The sequence below is a fragment of the Schistosoma mansoni genome (assembly GCF_000237925.1).
Source record: "Schistosoma mansoni, WGS project CABG00000000 data, supercontig 0144, strain Puerto Rico, whole genome shotgun sequence".
In the NCBI taxonomy this organism is placed as follows: domain Eukaryota; kingdom Metazoa; phylum Platyhelminthes; class Trematoda; order Strigeidida; family Schistosomatidae; genus Schistosoma; species Schistosoma mansoni.
Genome location: NW_017386043.1, coordinates 575,390 through 593,536, shown reverse-complemented (window position 1 = coordinate 593,536; position 18,147 = coordinate 575,390). Strand labels below are relative to the sequence as shown.

At 40.4% G+C, this 18,147-nt stretch overlaps 1 protein-coding gene across 1 annotated transcript; it reads right to left on the bottom strand.

The window, feature by feature from the left end:
* Positions 1–682: 682 nt before the first annotated feature.
* Smp_162410 (dishevelled, putative) lies at positions 683–16,150 on the bottom strand (the record flags this gene model as incomplete). Its single annotated transcript, XM_018799664.1, has 5 exons — positions 683–1,307; positions 2,400–3,016; positions 13,228–13,587; positions 14,115–14,282; positions 16,075–16,150. 4 exons carry the CDS (start codon positions 16,148–16,150, stop codon positions 2,403–2,405), a joined length of 1,218 nt encoding a protein of 405 aa, XP_018646593.1. The 3' UTR covers positions 683–1,307; positions 2,400–2,402.
* Positions 16,151–18,147: the final 1,997 nt, after the last annotated feature.

Here is an 18,147-nt window from a genome sequence, read left to right as displayed (position 1 = left end):
AATTTGTAAGGTATATAGTTAATTAAAAACAAGACCGTCAGCAATGAACAACAGGAAATTTTCTCAGTGTGTTGATATAGAGACAATGTTCCTATTTACAATCAACGTTTGTCCTTTTCAAAAACAAGTGACTGTGGGTTTGAATTAAAGATTGTTACGTCTTTTTCTTTCGAGAATCAAAATAAGTCAACAAGTTTTTTTTATGAGAATGGCTCATAGTGAGAGATAAATTAGATGAACACCGGCTAAAAGAATCACCAAGAAAACGAAATGTTCGGAATAAACCATCCATTAAAAATTAAATATAGCAGGACCTTGCAATTTAAAAACTCACTTGTGAAGTAGCACTTATTTTTAATCTTCCTCTATATTTCGGACGTCTGGATTACGTTGGTCACCATTATTCATCATCTTTTCTTGCCTGAGTTGTTTTTGAAATATAATAACTCGGACCAACTCAGTAACATAGGTGAATTTAATTCAATAAGTTTTCACGTGCCTTAACTAGTATAAATCCGACATAGGTAGATCAAGGCGCTCTGAATCCTCCATTCAAGATATCTCATTTAGAATTACTTACACCAAGAAACTTACAAAACCAATTCTTACTTGCATTACCATAAATAACTGAATGCGATTTCTACACTGCAAAGAAAATGAAGTACTCGAAACAAAAGAGCGATTTAGTTAGAAAGTTTTAATTTAAAAATTGCAAATGATTTAAATATCAATCAAATATTATAAGTAACGACAGCTGAATTTAAGGAAAAAATTAATTCTGTAGTAGGTAACTGAATAATACGGTTAAATAAAGCATATTCTGTTAGTTAAGAAAGAAAGGAAATGAGGTAAAAACGAATTAGGTAGATAAAAAAGAAGGATAGGTACATAATATGTAATATGGGAGTTCATTTTAAGAACAAGACAGTAAGTTGTAACTACATAAATGATAAACAATACATCGAGGTAGACTATGAGATTGATTACAAGAGTTGATATCTTTTGTTAAAAAGGGTATTTTAAAATGTTAATGATTGCACAATATACAACTTAACGCGTGAGTGAACTATATATTACAGAGAAAACTTTCATGAATATAAAATCGGAAAAATGGCCTGAGTTGTGGGATGAGCTTCTTTGTGAAGAAATGAGGTTATATTATGGAAATCCGAGTATCACATATCACTCTAATTACAACGAAGTGGTCAAAATAATTATGTCTCTCTGGAAATCATCGAGAAGAGATGGGATGAGGTAGAAAATTTCTCCCAAACCGCAGTGATTCGGTTTTTTTTCAGATTATTTCACTAAAAGAGGGAAAAACGATAGTGTAATGTTTCTTTATAAGCATAAACAGGCTTTATACTCAAAAATAAATAAAGGCGAACAAGATATCGAAATTTTAAGACGAGTAAAGAGCAGATGAATCAGTAGTATACTTTATGCACTGAAATAAGCTTGATGAACACACAGAAATATGTCACAACACTCTTGTGAGTGCCTCATACATCTAAGTTTTCCCAACAAATAAGTAGGAATTAATGTATTTATGAGCAAAAAGTTCAAGAGCATTTTACAGAAAAATGTAGGTTAAAAGTGATTCAACAGTCACCAGGTCAAAGTTAATCTTTGTTACAAACGGACTAAAGTGTTGAGTAGTATAATTGAATAGTGGACTCGTATTAAAAGATTCATTTGAAATACACATGTTACGTAGGTATCATTACCAACTTTTGATTTGATAATTTTGAATTGATTGAGTATTGGGTAGATTGTTATTATCAAATAATATATTTACACATGCTACATGTTTAGATTAAATGGTGACTTGAAGTTCTACTAATGACTACTGATACAATCATTAAATAGGATTTAAGGGCCACATGATAAAAATCAGTGGTAAAAGACTTTAAGTGAAAGGGTATAACATCAACCACGTAGTGTCGATTGACTGGAAGCTAGTCTAATCTAGAAATTTAACGCTGGTTTTAAATCATATTACTTAATTTTGTGTAATAGATATGAATTAACGTTTACTATGATATTACTGTCTCAGTCACTATGTTGATACAGGGCAACTAGTAAGTAAATAAGCGTAAGTATAGCATATAAACAAAATATTGTGTTAACTGTTGTTATCCTTTGATTAATTATGATTTAGATAATTAAATTATATCACTTGTTAGTGGATGAGTATGATAAAACAATGAACTTGAAATAACCACCCACTCAGATTAGATATCGACTAAGTAGAAACAGGTTCACATATCGAGCTGACCAGAATCTATTTTAAGTGCTACTGAGAACACTAGACAAACCACTTTGAAGACAGTGCTGATTTCAGACCTAACCAAAAAATACCGACGCCAAATGAGGAGAGTTAGTATAACAATTCTTACTGTCTAAGGATGACTTGTCAGTGTGAAACCAGAAACAGCGGTTGAAATTCGTGGAGGAGGAGGAGGAGGAGCACAATTTTGGTGATTTGGCATATGAGACAGCCGATGTGAATTGAACAGTCGCGTTTCCTGCATGTTTGCATTCAACGGAGTACAGCTACTGCTGCTACTACTTTTCGAACTGAGCATAGAATCTCGTTTAACTGAATCTTGTGTCTGGTGTTGCTTGCTATCAGAATTATTATTGGGAACATTCTGTCTTGGGTTTCCAAAAGAAGTTGAACTAGATCCTGTAGATGATGCTGCAAGCTCATTTTGTTGAGATAGATCATTACCATTAGAATAAAAAGGAGGTCTTAATCTGGACTGATTGCCTGCAACACCACTAGTAGCAGAGAGAGTCTGTGCCAAATTAGAATTTGACTGGGAATGTTGCTGTTTTAGTGACCGTATATTTGGTAAAACTGAATCTTGTTGTCTAGAATGGCTGAATCCCTGAGCCCCAATATGGTTTGATGCGGACGCTTCTTTGGGGCACGATTTCGTATGTCCAGAAATTTCATGAGCGAAATGGCCTGACTCACTACTTGTGCTAGATGTTGAACTGGAATAGCCGCCTGAAAAGTGGAATTCAGGAAACAAAAAATCATTAAAAAATTAAGTGACATCTAAACTAATGGTTATAGCCAAAAATCCTTAGGAAGTTTTGTGACTTGTGATTTAAATAATATATATGGAAAACATAAGACTTAATGAATGTAGATATATGAAAATATGAAACAATGGAAAAGTGAAAGAAAATCAATAATTGAATTTTAACAGATAATTTTGAGGATGACAATCAACGGTGATTAACTGAGTCAGTGACTTCAAGTAGTAAAGCTTTGAGTCAGGTTAAATTAACAGATATCAAGAAAGGTTTTTGCAGAAAACTTACGCAGTTGATCATTAGTCGCTCACTAAACAGTTGAAATGAATATCTTGTACATGAAGAGGAGTAAAAGATACTTATAATTTGAATACCCTTAAACAAGGAGACACTAAGTACCCTACATTAGAAATAAAGTACGATGAAGGAAATGATTGCAAATGGTGTGAAACGTTATTAGGTGGTATTTCACCTTATTTATGACAAAATTGTGTTAAAGGTTGTTGATCATTATTAATTATTATTTATCTGAAAACATAAATATTGGTAAGGGGGCAACAGATATACATGCGCCACATAAAACAATGAGAAGGGGAAGAGAAAAAGAAGGTAAGGTGCGTATAAGAAAAAAACAATAACAACAACAGATTAGTGTGTCAGTGTAATAATAATAATAATGGGGGAAACGGAAACGTACAGCCAGAAGGATTCTTTCAGTTAAGGAGGTTACATCCAACGAATCGAAGGCGGTAGATATCAAGAAACTACGATTGTTGGCCTGTGATAAGTTTGACGGTGTTCTGACATTTGGCGGAGGTTGAAGATATGATCAATACATCCTCGACTAGAACGAAATGCAGATTGCGCCTCGCGAGTCAATCTTCCTCAAGTTTTGAACAATCTACGAAGTATGACAGAAGCCAACATTTTGGACGCAATCGAAAGTAGATTTATCCCCCGAGAGTTATTACAGGAACAACGTGAACCCTTTTTAAAGATAGGGACGACTATCGACTCATTCCATGATGTTGGAACACATTCCTGCTCCCAAACAATTGCAAACAACACAGTCAATTCCTTAGTCAGAAAGTCACCACCATTTTTAAAAAGAGCCGGAGGTAAGTCATCTGGGCCCGGTGATTTGTAACGTTTCAAGAGTTGGAGTTCCTTGTGAACTTCAGCCTCATTTGGTGGACCATCGTCACCGGCCATGGAGGAAAGGACAATCTGATCGATGTTGCCGGAACAGCAGGCCAGTTGCATTGCCCTTTAAAGAACTCTGCCCATCGTCCAAGACGTCGATGGATGTTAGTGATTGGCATCACATCATCCTCACAGATTGATTCACTCACACCAGACTTCTTGCTGCCAGTGGCTCGGATGAGTTGGAAGAGCTTCCGGCAGTTACCAGATGCAGCTGCTGCTTCCATCTCATGAGCACGCTCCGACCACCAGGCTTCTCGGTCCTTACGCAAGCTTTGCCCGATTTCACTGCGTAACAGCCTTCGTTTGTGGTCAAACTCCCGGTCACCCGTTATTTATTTATTTATTTAATCACATATATATTGGTACAAAGGGCACCGGATACATATGCGCCACACAAAATAATGAGAATGGGAGGAGAAGGAATAAGATGCGTATATATAAAAGAAGGAAAACAAGAAAAGGAGAAGAGTAATGATGGGGGAAACTGAAATGTACAACCAGAAGAGCTCAATTAGGAAAGTTATAGCCACTCTTTATGAAGAAAGTAGAAGAAGGTTACAGCAGGATCGCCACTGGCTTCTATTCTCAGCCATATCTGATAACGTCTCTAGCCACTGTGTTGCACCATCTCTCGGACCCCAGCCAGGGAGTCGTGAAGGACCAACAGAAGCTAGCCCTTTGCAGCTTTCTTTCATACCACGACACCATGTCATACACTGACCTCCTCTCCGCTTTTTCCAAACAGTCCCAGAGTCGGCAAATAATGCACGACGTGGAATTCTCTGGGACGACATTCGTAAAACATGTCCAAGCCACCGAAGTCGGTGTTTCAAGATGGTGACACCAATTGGATCGTCGTCTCTGCGCCCGAACACACGATGCCGAACCTCTGCATTACTAACATGGTGTTGCCACTGAATGTCAGCAATCCTTCGGAGACAACGATGATCGAACACAGAGAGACGTCTAACAACCTCAACTCGGAGAGGCCAGATTTCACAAGCATAGAGCAAAACTGCTCTCACCGACGCGTTGTAGATCCGACCTTATACAGCCAGACTAACATCACGAAGGCGCCAAAGATGGCCCAGATTGGCATAAGCCGCTCTGGCTTTCATTATACGTGTATCAATCTCATCACTCACGCCCCCACCAGCACTTATGTAGCTACCTAGATACGCGAACTTCTCAACTACTTCAATCTGCTCACCATCTAGGGTGAGTACAGGATGAGAATCCTGCCACTCTTTTAGGAGTACCTTGCACTTGGAGGGTGCAAAGCACATGCCGTACCTGCGGACACTGATTGCCAACAGAAAGACTGCTTCAGTATTCATAATTGGTGGAAGCATTCACTTTCAACCAGACAGTGACTGGAGATCGTTTAGATAGGACAGATTTTCCACCAAGAGCGAGCTGCTGCATAAGTTGAAAAGTAAGGTTACACAAATTGGGGATAAAAGGGGGTGAATTAGCGATATGGTAAATAATAATAATAACAATAATAATAATAATAATAATAGTAATAATGCAAATTGTTTTGTTTCTAGTATGAACGAGAATATAATTGTCAGTTGAATGTTCCATTTCATTTATTTGCGAGAGGGCTGTGATACTGCCCGGGTGACCAAACCGAAGCAGGTGGTTTTCTTAGGGGGCCACACCCCGAGCCTTTGACCTGGAGGTCTAACCCACGAGGCAGTGGAGCGTCGTGAGGAGATGCAGTCCCATGGTAGCCAGTGACCAATAACTGGTTCATACGCCATTTGTTCCTTCAGGATACGGGAGCCCATGTGCACCATTGGTTTGGAATCAGGGTTTTCCAACTCCCCTAGATGTACTTTCCGTGTCCACCAACCCGGTTAAAGCGCCGGACATTCGCTTTTCGTCTTCTCACTTTTGTGAACAACACCCACGCCACGAGAAGGCAGTGAGTAGGACTTCCCTGGCAGGGGCTATATACGCGTGGCCATGTGAGAGCATTTCGAGAGGGAGAGCAGACACTCCCCACTCTCGGCCGTACCAGGGCATTTGGGGGCACCCGTAGTAGACCGACGGGCTTCGATGAGTTGTAAGGAGCCTGAAGAAACTCAATGCTTATAAGCGGGAGGTTTCGCGAAGCCGCAAGCGACTTTGCTCGCCATTTTCATGGCGTCATGCAGTTGCAATCAATGCTCATCTATACTTTTCAGTGGGATGGTAGCTAGCCTAGAAGCTAGCTCGGTTCGATACGTACTTGCAACAAAAGTTGCAACCAATTTACTAACATCAATTCGTTGGCCACTGAAAAGTAAGGTAAGATTGGAGCAAACCAGGACATAATCGGAGTTCAGATAGATACTCCAAAAGGAGCGGCAGTCTTGTAAACAACCACACCATCGGTAGCTGATCGCAACGTGATCAATCTGAGTCCAGGCTTGAGATGCAGAGAGGACGCCAGGTGGTACACCGGCGATGACTATGCCAGAAGTTATTGCTAATCAGAAACAGGTTTTGATCTGTGCACAGTTGCAGTAGATGGTCCCCGTTACCTGACCTGCGACCAACAAGTTCCCATAGGCCACCTAAACGACTCTCTTCTGTGCCTAGACGCCTAACCTGAGCATTCAAATCTCCGGCTAGTACTACAATATCTGTCGAACGCACTTTCTGGAGAACTGTTAACTGGTGGTAAAACTCATCCTTGATTGCATCCGGGCTGCAATCTGTCGGGGCATAGATAGAGATGACGAAAAGACACCGTTTCTCACGCCGGTTTCTTCTCACTTTGATAGAGCTTTCTGATCTAACAGCATATAACCGACTGTTAGTGGGGGTCCAATCGATTACTGCTGCGACACTAACGCCAGCTAAACCAGACGAAGATGCCACAGGGTTCCCGGATAAACGCACGTGAAACAGGCTTTTCGAGGCGACAGATGGAGAGCAAATTTATAGTACCTCACTAGAGTCTTGAATACGGGTCTCGGATAGACAACAAACGTCGATATTAAGACTTTCTAAGGACATAGTCAGCCTTATCTGTTGTCCGATCTACATTAGTGTGCGAACGTTGAAGGAATCCAGTTTGAATGGTGCACGTGGTTTCAGAAAAACTGGTTCAGTATTCGTATTCGGTAGTAGCATTCAATTTTCGACCAGTCAGTGACTCGAGATCGTTTGCATAGGACAGAGTTTCCGCGATAAGCGAGCTGCTGTATAAGATGAGAAATACGGATACACAAAGTGGGAATAAAAGATAGTGAATAAGTGAGGTGGTAAAATAATAATAACAATGTGAATTCTTTGACTTGAATCGAAGCATGGATAGTATCGCCGAGTAGATATCGTCGTAGATATCGTCATTTTATTTTATTTGTGCGAGGGCTGTGATACTGCCCAGGTGCCCAAACCGAAGCAGGTGGTTTTCTTAGGGGGCAACACCCCGGGCCTTCAAACTAAAAGTCTGACCAACAAGGCAGTGGAGCATCGTGAGGAGATGCAGTCCAATGGTAGCCAGTGACCAATAATTGGTTCATACGCCACTTATTCCCTCAGGATACTGGAGCCCAGGTGCGCCATTGGTTGGAATCAGGGTTTTCCAACTCCCCGAGGTGAAATTACCGGTTAAAGCGCCAGATATTCGCTTTTCGTCCTCTCAATTTCGTAAACAACACCCCCGCCACGAGAATACAATGAGTAGGACTTCCCTGGCAGAGGCTGTATACGCGACGCCGTGAGAGCATTCCGAAAGGGAGGGTGTAAAATTAGTTTATCACGAGGAGTAAAATAAACAATGAGCATCATAGTTATCTGCAAACACGTTTTTGTCATTGTAAGGACGGGCCGTCGGTGGACTCTAGGAAGCCCTAAGAAGCCCAGGAAGAGCCACAGACATTCCATCCAATCACGGCTAGGGGAATGTTCTTGAATGTCGACGTGTAGCTTCTCCATTGGATGGATTAGCATGACCCCTATGTGCCTATTGGTTGACCGAAATGATGATTTACATTCAGCCAAAAAACTATAAATACACGAGATTTCTGTACTATATTTTGACACTGATTTGGGGAATAAACTTCCTACTTACCAGTCTTTGTCTTCTCTCTTTTGCGACGTTTTGCGGGGTTTATCGTTCAAGTAGTCAAGTAGTTCGCGGCATATTAAGAATCAAGGTTCTAGATATAACAACTGGCGACGGGTTAATTTATCAAGATGTCTATTACCTTTGACCAATTTGAAGCTTTTCTAGAGCGCCATGAAAAACGCTTTGAGCAGTTCCAGATTCGCATTCTTGAAATACTAACCCAGCAAATGAACCTCAATAAGAGTGGACTTACAGATGTTTCTGCTAAATCGCATGCTGATTGTATCATTGATTCCATTCACGAATTTCATTTTGATGGTTTGGCTGATGTAACATTCGAATCTTGGTACAAGAAATATGAAGATGTATTTAATGTTGACCTAGAAACGTTTGATGATGCCGCCAAGGTCAGGGTGCTACTACGAAAGCTGGGTACCATTGAACATGAACGATATACTAATTACATTCTGCCCAAGAACCCAAGAGACATTTTATTCGAAGAAACAATTAAAATTTTGTCGCAAATTTTTGGTGAACAGTCTTCCTTGTTCAATATTCGGTATCAGTGCCTGAAGATAGTAAAAGCTGGCAACGATGATTGGGTGCAACATGCTAGCATAGTAAATCGTGAATGTGAGCGCTTTAAACTATCAGCAATGACAGAAGACCAATTCAAATGTTTTTGTATGCAGTTTACAGTCTTCAGAAGATGCCGACATCAGAACCAGAATTCTAAGTAAAATTGAACAGTGTCCAAATATCACCCTTCAAGAGGTGACTACTGAATGTCAGCGTCTGGTGAACTTGAAGCATGACACTTCAATGGTAGAAAATAATGGTCGACTACCTTATGTACAGGCAGTAAGTGGGAAGAAAGATTCCTATATGCAAAAGCAGAACACAACCATTAAGAAGCCTCCATCCGCATGTTGGTTTTGCGGAGAGCTGCATTACAAAAGGTTCTGCCCATACAAAAACTACCGGTGCACTAGATGTCAGCTCTAAGGACATAAAGAAACATGTTGTAAGAAGAAGATGCACCGTCGTTCATCAAGTGTTCATTTCCGAAGACGTAAAAACTGTTCATCAACCAATAGAATAATGGTAGCACATACCAGAACAGAACATAATCGAAGAAAATATGTGACCTTAGAGATTAATGGACGCCGTGCTCGTCTACAGCTTGACACTGCTTCAGATATTTCACTGATCAGCCGCAAAACATGGAGTCATATTGGCAAACCCTCGGTGTTCCCTACAACTCAGTTAGCACACAGTGCATCTGGAGGAAAGTTAAATATTGTTGGAGAGATATACTGTCCAGTTAAAAAAGGTGATGTACAAAAGAATGCGAAAGTATATCTCACAGGAAGTCCAGGACTAGATTTGCTTGGTCTTGACCTAATCGAAATGCTACAGCTGGCTAACCAGCCCATTAATTATATATGTAGTCGGGTGACATCGGATGTACCCACTGAGCAAAACCTGAGAAACATGGTCCTCCAGAAACATGGTCAAGTATTCACCGAAGTATTGGGGGAATGCAGAAAGGTGAAAGCACTACTAACCGTAAGGCCGGGAGCAAGACCAGTGTTCAGACTTAAACGTCCCGTACCTTACGCAGCTCTACCAATTGTTGAGCAGGAATTAGAACGACTCCAAAGAAGCGGAATTATAGAACCAGTAAATTTTTCTGATTGGGCGGCACCAATAGTGATTGTTAAGAAACTTAACGGAAACATCCGACTATGTGCAGATTATTCTACAGGACTAAACGATGCACTTGAAACACACCAGTATCCATTGCCAGTACCAGAAGACTTGTTCGCGAAACTGAATGGAGGAAAGTATTTTGCAAAGCTAGATTTATCAGAAGCTTACTTACAGATTCCAGTTGCTGAAGAATGCAAGCATTATTTAACGATAAACACGCATAAAGGATTATTCCGATATAACAGACTTCCTTTTAGGGTAAAGACAGCACCCTCAATCTTCCAACAAGTCATGGATACCATGTTACAGGACATTCCTGGTACTGCTGCCTATTTGGATGATATACTTATTATGGGTACAGATTATGCAGACTTGGATAAAAAACTGGATACGGTCCTGACACGGATAGAGGATTATGGTTTCAGATTGCGTGCTGAAAAATGCGATTTCTACATGGAGCAGGTACGTTACTTGGGATTTATAATTGACAAGAACGGAAGGAGACCTGACCCTGAAAACGTTAAAGCGATTAAGACAATGCCTCCACCAACTGATGTAACAACCCTGCGTTCTTTCTTGGGAATGATTAGCCATTATGGTGTCTTTCACCCAGATCTGCATCGCTGGCGCGCACCATTAAATGATTTGCTAAAGAAGGATACCAAATGGGTCTGGTCACGAGAATGTCAGGATGCATTTTCAAAGCTGAAAAAGCTGCTCTCCTCAAACCTACTGCTTGCACATTATGACCCAGCACTCCCTATCGTACTTGCAGCAGACGCATCGAACTATGGAATAAGAGCTGTGATCTCACATATTTACCCTGACCGGTCCGAGAAAGCCATTGCCCACGCATCCAGATCACTGACAGTGACAGAAAGAAACTACAGTCAAATAGAGAAGGAGGCATTGGCCATTATCTTCGCGGTTAAAAAGTTCCACAAGATGTTGTTCGGTAGACAGTTCACATTATTAACAGACCACAAACCCCTACTGACAGTCTTTGGGTCCAAGAAGGGTATTCCTGTTTATACAGCTAACCGCTTACAGAGATGGGCAACAACGCTCTTGGGGTATGATTTCAAGATTAAATACCATCCTACGACGAATTTTGGACAAGCTGATGCACTCTCTAGGCTGATTGGTTCCCAGACAAAACATGAAGAAAATGTACTGGTCGCCGCAGTAGAAGCTGAAGCGGAAGTTCAGGCTGTGTTAACAGATGCAATTGCTGCCCTGCCGATTACATTTGAGAATACTAAAGAAGCAAGCAAAAGAGATAATACTATGAAAACTATCCGCCATTTTCTACTCAATAAGTGGCCCTCAGGACGATTACAAGGGGAGATTTTACAATACTTCCGTCGACGAGAATCTCACAATTGTCGATTCTTGTATCATGTTTGGCCAACGCATTGTTATCCCCAGCACTCTCCGAAGACGAGTACTCAAACAGTTTCATATGGGGCATCCAGGAATGAGTAAAATGAAATCACTAGCACGAAGCTACGTGTACTGGCCTTCTATGGACCAAGAGATAGAACAATTGTGCCAAACCTGTGAATCATGTCTAGAAGCGGCGAAGAACCCAGTGAAAGTAAAACCACAACCGTGGCCGAAACCGGATGGGCCCTGGCAAAGATTACACGCGGATTTCGCCGGCCCGATACAAGGCAAGAACTTTTTAGTCATTGTGGATGCCTACACAAAGTGGCCGGAAGTATATGAAATGAGAAGTACGACGTCGGAGAACACAATTTCCAAATTATCAAGTCTATTCTCTTGTTTTGGCGTCCCAGAAATCTTAGTAACGGACAATGGTACTCAATTTATGTCTTCAACGTTCAAACGTTTTTGCAGCGAAAATGGTATACGGCACCTTCAGTCTCCCCCATACCATCCCTAATCCAATGGACAAGTTGAGAGGTTTGTAGATACGGTTAAAAGAGCTTTGCTTAAGGGGGAAAGAGAGGGTAACCCGGAACAGGTGGTCAGAAGATTCCTAATGACCTACAGAGTCACACCTAACCCGGTGGTGCCAGAAGGGAAGTCACCAGCAGAACGTATGTTTGGAAGAAAAATCCGGACGATATTCGACAGAATATTACCACCCAAGAGAACAACAAAGCCTGTACATGAGTATCCGACGGGCGACCGCAGCTTAAAGATGGGTGAGAGAGTACTTGTAAAATGGTATCAAGGCAGTCAGAAATGGAAACCAGGCGTCATAGAACGGCGTATCGGGAACGTACTTTATCTAGTCCGGAGTAGGGACGGAAAGTGTATCAGACACATTAATCAGATTAGGAAAGATCATAGAACAGCGTCAGATGCACAACTACCGTTCCACATGCTGGTGGATATAACGCAAGAAAGCCCGGAAGAATGCCGCAACCAACGACTTAGAAAACGTAAAAGTGAAATCGCACAGCCGACAAGGGTGCTGAGTAGAAAAAGGAGAGCAACAGCAATGTTTCAAGTAGACCCTAAAAGAAAGTCATACATCACAAACTTCAAAGAGGGGAGGTGTAAGGACGGGCCGTCGGTGGACTCTAGGAAGCCCTAAGAAGCCCAGGAAGAGCCACAGACATTCCATCCAATCACGGCTAGGGGAATGTTCTTGAATGTCGACGTGTAGCTTCTCCATTGGATGGATTAGCATGACCCCTATGTGCCTATTGGTTGACCGAAATGATGATTTACATTCAGCCAAAAAACTATAAATACACGAGATTTCTGTACTATATTTTGACACTGATTTGGGGAATAAACTTCCTACTTACCAGTCTTTGTCTTCTCTCTTTTGCGACGTTTTGCGGGGTTTATCGTTCAAGTAGTCAAGTAGTTCGCGGCATATTAAGAATCAAGGTTCTAGATATAACAGTCACGAATCTTCAAATAAACAAGGTTTATGCTGTTGTGCAAAAAATGATACAAATCAACGTTCAGTGCAGTAAACTTGTCAATAATTATCAACCACAAAGCAGTATGAACTTTACCACTAATGACTTTAATTCCATATATTTGACTAGTGTTTGGTAAGTAATAAACTTCATATTATGTCGTTAAATCCCAGAATGTTGTTGGACATAATTACTATTGATGACTAGGGATATTTATTCGCATAGCAGTAGACAGTTTTAACCATCTTCATATCAGTATATCATAAAACTTAGTACACATTTGTCACTAACCTGAAATATTATCTCGATTTCCATTATTCAATCGGGACCCACTGTGTGGCTGCTGGAGATTTGCGTTAGCAGCTATATTTTGACCGTCTGCGATCAACTGACGAATAGGAGCAGCAAGAGGCGGAGCAGGTGGATGATACATCGGTGAAACGGTGCTATACTGACTGCTATTCCCTTCTCTACTTGCTGCTCCGATTCCGTGAGATCCAACAAAACCTGGATTGTAATCTGGCATGCTACCATTAGCACCGGCCCTAACAGTTAAACTAGTACTTGTTGTATTGTGCCCCCAATTGGGATGAGAATGTGCACCGACTTCACTGACACTATCAACTTCTTCTAAACTTAAGCAAGACATATCTGAAAAATATAAAGGTAAAAAGTTATTAGATGACGAAATTCACTAACTTCAGCAACAAGCCAAATAGGAAAGAGCAATACACAACTTAAAAATAAGAAACAGCTATTTATACTGAAATAACTTGTTTAACTTTCTACGACTATTCATTTCAGTGCCTCTAATGGGCTCAAAACTCTAACAAAGAAGATATACTGAATAATTTTATTCATGAAACAAGAAAAATATGCACCACGATATATTTCTTGCTATTGGCAGTGGAATTGAGACGTAGTGTAATGAAAATAGAATGCAAAGTAAAATTGATCTAAAAAGTACACGAAGTTTAGTCAAATTATAAGTTTTAACTAAGAAAAGACATAAATACTCTAGCCTAGATATAAAAATTAAATCTCTCAAGAGAACTAATGAAAATATCCGACAGATATGGTTATGCGTATTAATTGCGTAATATGTTAACAAGAATGGCTCACAAAAAAAGTTCACAAAGACAAAAGTAAAGCAATAAAAGAGTAAGATAAATGCTTACGTCCACTTATATCCCGGAAGACATAGTAACATTGTTCTGAAAAAGTTAATTTATTTACAATATGCCGAATGTATCCCAATTTGAGCAGATTAGATGCATACTTTCGGGCTTCTCGGCGATCGGTCAAACCATCCAATTGACGGAAAAGCCAATCAACTAGATCAGAACCTTGAGGGTGAAGTAAAAACCGTACGATGTGAAACTAACAAAAGGGCAAACTGAAATCTATCAGTGAATGAAAACGTTAAAGTATGCAAGCATAAAGGTTCTTCGAAATGTTATATTTGTAGAAGTGAACTAGGTTAGACGTGACAGATAAAAAAAAATGAATCTTAAAACTACGTTCATGTGGAAACTATGATAAAGAAGAAACGTCGCAGCAGATAATTTAATGAGTAAAAAAGTTACGACACTGGCACATAACTGTGAATGCAACAATTATAGTAGCAGTCTATTTGTAGAATAATACATTATACATAACAGGTAGCCTCAATCATTAAACCTTCTGAACCATTCGTTTTCGAGTAGAGTTACACCTAATTAACAGACGAAATCATTGTAATTAGTCAAACTAGTGAAAGCCTAGTGTTCCAAATAGGGCAAATAAGTTTTGTAAAAGACATCAAGTGTGACCCTTAGGGTGAGTAGCAAAAAATTGATCGTTCCAGTTTATTCACTTGTATAATATCACTAACCGAGGATTTTGTTGAAGACGAAATATAATAAGAATCGAATCCAATAACGTAAATTTTATTTATTTATTTAAACACATAAATATTGGTACAAGGAAGCACCAGATAAATATGCGCCTCACAAATCTCATTCGATTTGTGTGAGGGCTGTGATACTGTCCAGGTGGCCAGACTGAAGCACGTGGTTTTCTTAGGGGGCCACACCCCGAGCCTTTGACCTGGAGGTCTAACCCACGAGGCAGTGGAGCGTCGTGAGGAGATGCAGTCCCATGGTAGCCGGTGACCAATAACTGGTTCATACGCCATTTATTCCTTCAGGATACGGGAGCCCATGTGCACCATTGGTTTGGAATCAGGGTTTTCCAACTCCCCTAGATGTACTTTCCGTGTCCACCAACCCGGTTAAAGCGCCGGACATTCGCTTTTCGTCTTCTCACTTTTGTGAACAACACCCACGCCACGAGAAGGCAGTGAGTAGGACTTCCCTGGCAGAGGCTATATATTCGCGTGGCCATGTGAGAGCATTTCGAGAGGGAGAGCAGACTCTCCCCACTCTCGGCCGTACCAGGGCATTTGGGGGCTAAATACGTAAATACATAATTTTTTCTACTTTCATGAGTAACCCTCATCATTTACAAGACAAATGAAGAAATACTCTTAAAAATTTAATATAGAAATCTAGCTCAACGTAGAAACGTAAATTAATTTAACTTGATACATATCTGTATTCTTGGCTTTGAAACATATCTAATGTTTGAAGGTTGATGAAGCTATATATATTTTTAATCAGAAGTAGATTTTAAAGCTAAGACGCAATTGTTAAATGTCGACTAAGTCTTTGACTAAACGGTAGTGTCCCAGCTATTCGATCTCGAAAAATATTTTGAAAACTATGGATAGTTATATACTCCACCACGAGCAAAAAGAAAAAATCTACCGTGAGAAAAGGTGTTTTTTATCAGATTTATTAAAGTGATATCTAACTTTTCAACTGTACCAACTGAAATAAAATGCTCTCTGCCAATGAACGCTGCTGTTGTCTCAAATTCAATAAATTAAACTATTTATTAAAGGTTACCAAATAAATGACTACGAAGTATGCTGTGACCCTAGTGATATCTCAGCTGTTTAGAGAACGAGCAATTTGAATCTTGTTACACATGCACTAGACATTTAGACAAAGCAAGAGTAGAGCAGACTTCAAAAACGGTAATCCTAAAAAGGAAGTGGCTGACGAATAAAAACTTATCCAAAAACTTGCAACTAACCTATAAAAGCGTTTGGTACAGTTAGCTTGAGCCACACGCGATCCCTAATATCGAGACCAGAATCCGGTTGAAGCATTGCACGAATAACTGTTGGAATACTTGTCGACAGATTTAATGGAATGGGGTCTGAGTAACGTTCAATCTCCGGCAGAGAGCTGGATGCAGTAACAATGCTAGGAGCGATCTACGAGTATTAAATCATAAACAAATGAAAAATCAATGATGTAAAGAGGATATAATTCGTGAAAATTTTCTACAAAAATAGAAGGGATATCACAATTATGTATTTATATGCACGTATTGTCATGACCTTGTTTCAGTTGAAAAGACTAAGGATGTATCTAAGAGAGAACTAACTAGGCATTAGTTGACCAAGTAAAAGTTTTAACCCTGAGATAGCCTGGGACGGTTTGTGGCCCACTTTAAAAACAACAGTGACGTATGTTAAAAACCTGAACCAAATGATTAAAACAACCAACAGATCTCTGAAGCCTCAAGTAAATTTATGGACTCACAGAAACCCGTACTGCATGTTCGAGGAGCAATAAAGCGTTAAGACAACTTAAAAAGACTGACGAAAAGTCTATGTAAGGACCGAAAGCGATGCTGGGAAATGAAAGTGAAAAAAGGATCAGTAAGTCGATGGGAATAGGCAACGCTAGACAATTTGTTTAAACTCATCAAGTAGATTGGTACTAAAAATTCAGCTGTTAGTGAAACAATTTAGAAAAAGTCAGTCAGTCAGTCACAACGTAGAACTTCGTACGTACGTACATCAGTTCGAGTTGCCATACCACATTAGCACAGAGATGCAGTTGTCGATTCAAATCCCATAGTGGTAGAAGTAGTAGGAGTATAATCAGAAATCCAAAAGATTAGGGGTTTCAAGAAATTATTGAAGGAGTATAGTACAGTGAAATAAATTTGGAAAGAGAAAAAGATAAAGACATGAGGAATTCAGAAGATTAGAATTTGGTAGAACACAAAGAGTGGATGCATCTTCGCCATTGCAAACGATTTTGAGCCATGTCATTCAAGGTCTCTAACCATCGGTTGCTATCATCTCGCGAATCCCAACCAGGTAGTCTACACCTACCAACACGGCCCAGTCCACTTGTCAGCGACTTCATGGATTTATGCCATGTTTCGGTCTGGCCGCCCCTAGCTTTCTTCCAACCTACTTCTACACCATAAAACTGCACGTCGAGGCAGTCGGTGGTTGGGCATACGTAACACGTGTCCCAGACATCTCAACTAATGAAGTTTCACTACTCCATCAATCGATCTGCCATCCTTACCTACTACCCGTTTCCTAACAACTGCATTACTTACTTGGTAGTCCCAGGATATACGAGAAATGCTTCGAAGACACCTATGATCGAACACTAGCAGCCTATGAATATCCTCTACTCTTATCGGCCATGTTTCACTGCCATAAAGTAGGACAGAACGAACTGATGCACAGTAAACCCGTCCTTTGGTTGCTAGACGGACATCTCGCCTACGCCATAAATGACGCAAGTTGGCGAAAGCTGGACGAGCCTTCTGTATCCGTACTGATATTTCGTCACACACCAGACCACAAGGGCTGACGAGACTCCCAAGATAAGTGAAGCTGTCAACAAGCTCAACTATTTCACTCCCATTCATTAGTTCAGGTGTCGATGCAACCCAATCCTGAAGTAACATTTTGCACTTCGAGGGAGAGAATCGCATCCCGAACATGCCTGCATAGTTGCTTATAGTGGTCAGAAGACTCTGCATTTTGTCAGCGTCTTCGCCAAATAAAACTATGTCGTCGGCGTATTCTAAGTCAACAAGTGAATCTCCCGGTAAAAGTTCAACTCCAGGAGATTGAGATGATGAAAGTGATATCTCTAAAAGTAAGTCAATGACAAAGTTAAACAAGAATGGGGAGAGTGGACAGCCCTGACGAACGCCACTTGTGGTAATCAGTTCTGATGACAGTTCGCCATAGGCTCTAACTCGACCAGTTGTGTTCGAGTAGAGAGCCTTTATGAGGTTAATCTACTTCTTTGGTACTCCTTTCACTGACAAACACTGCCATAAAAC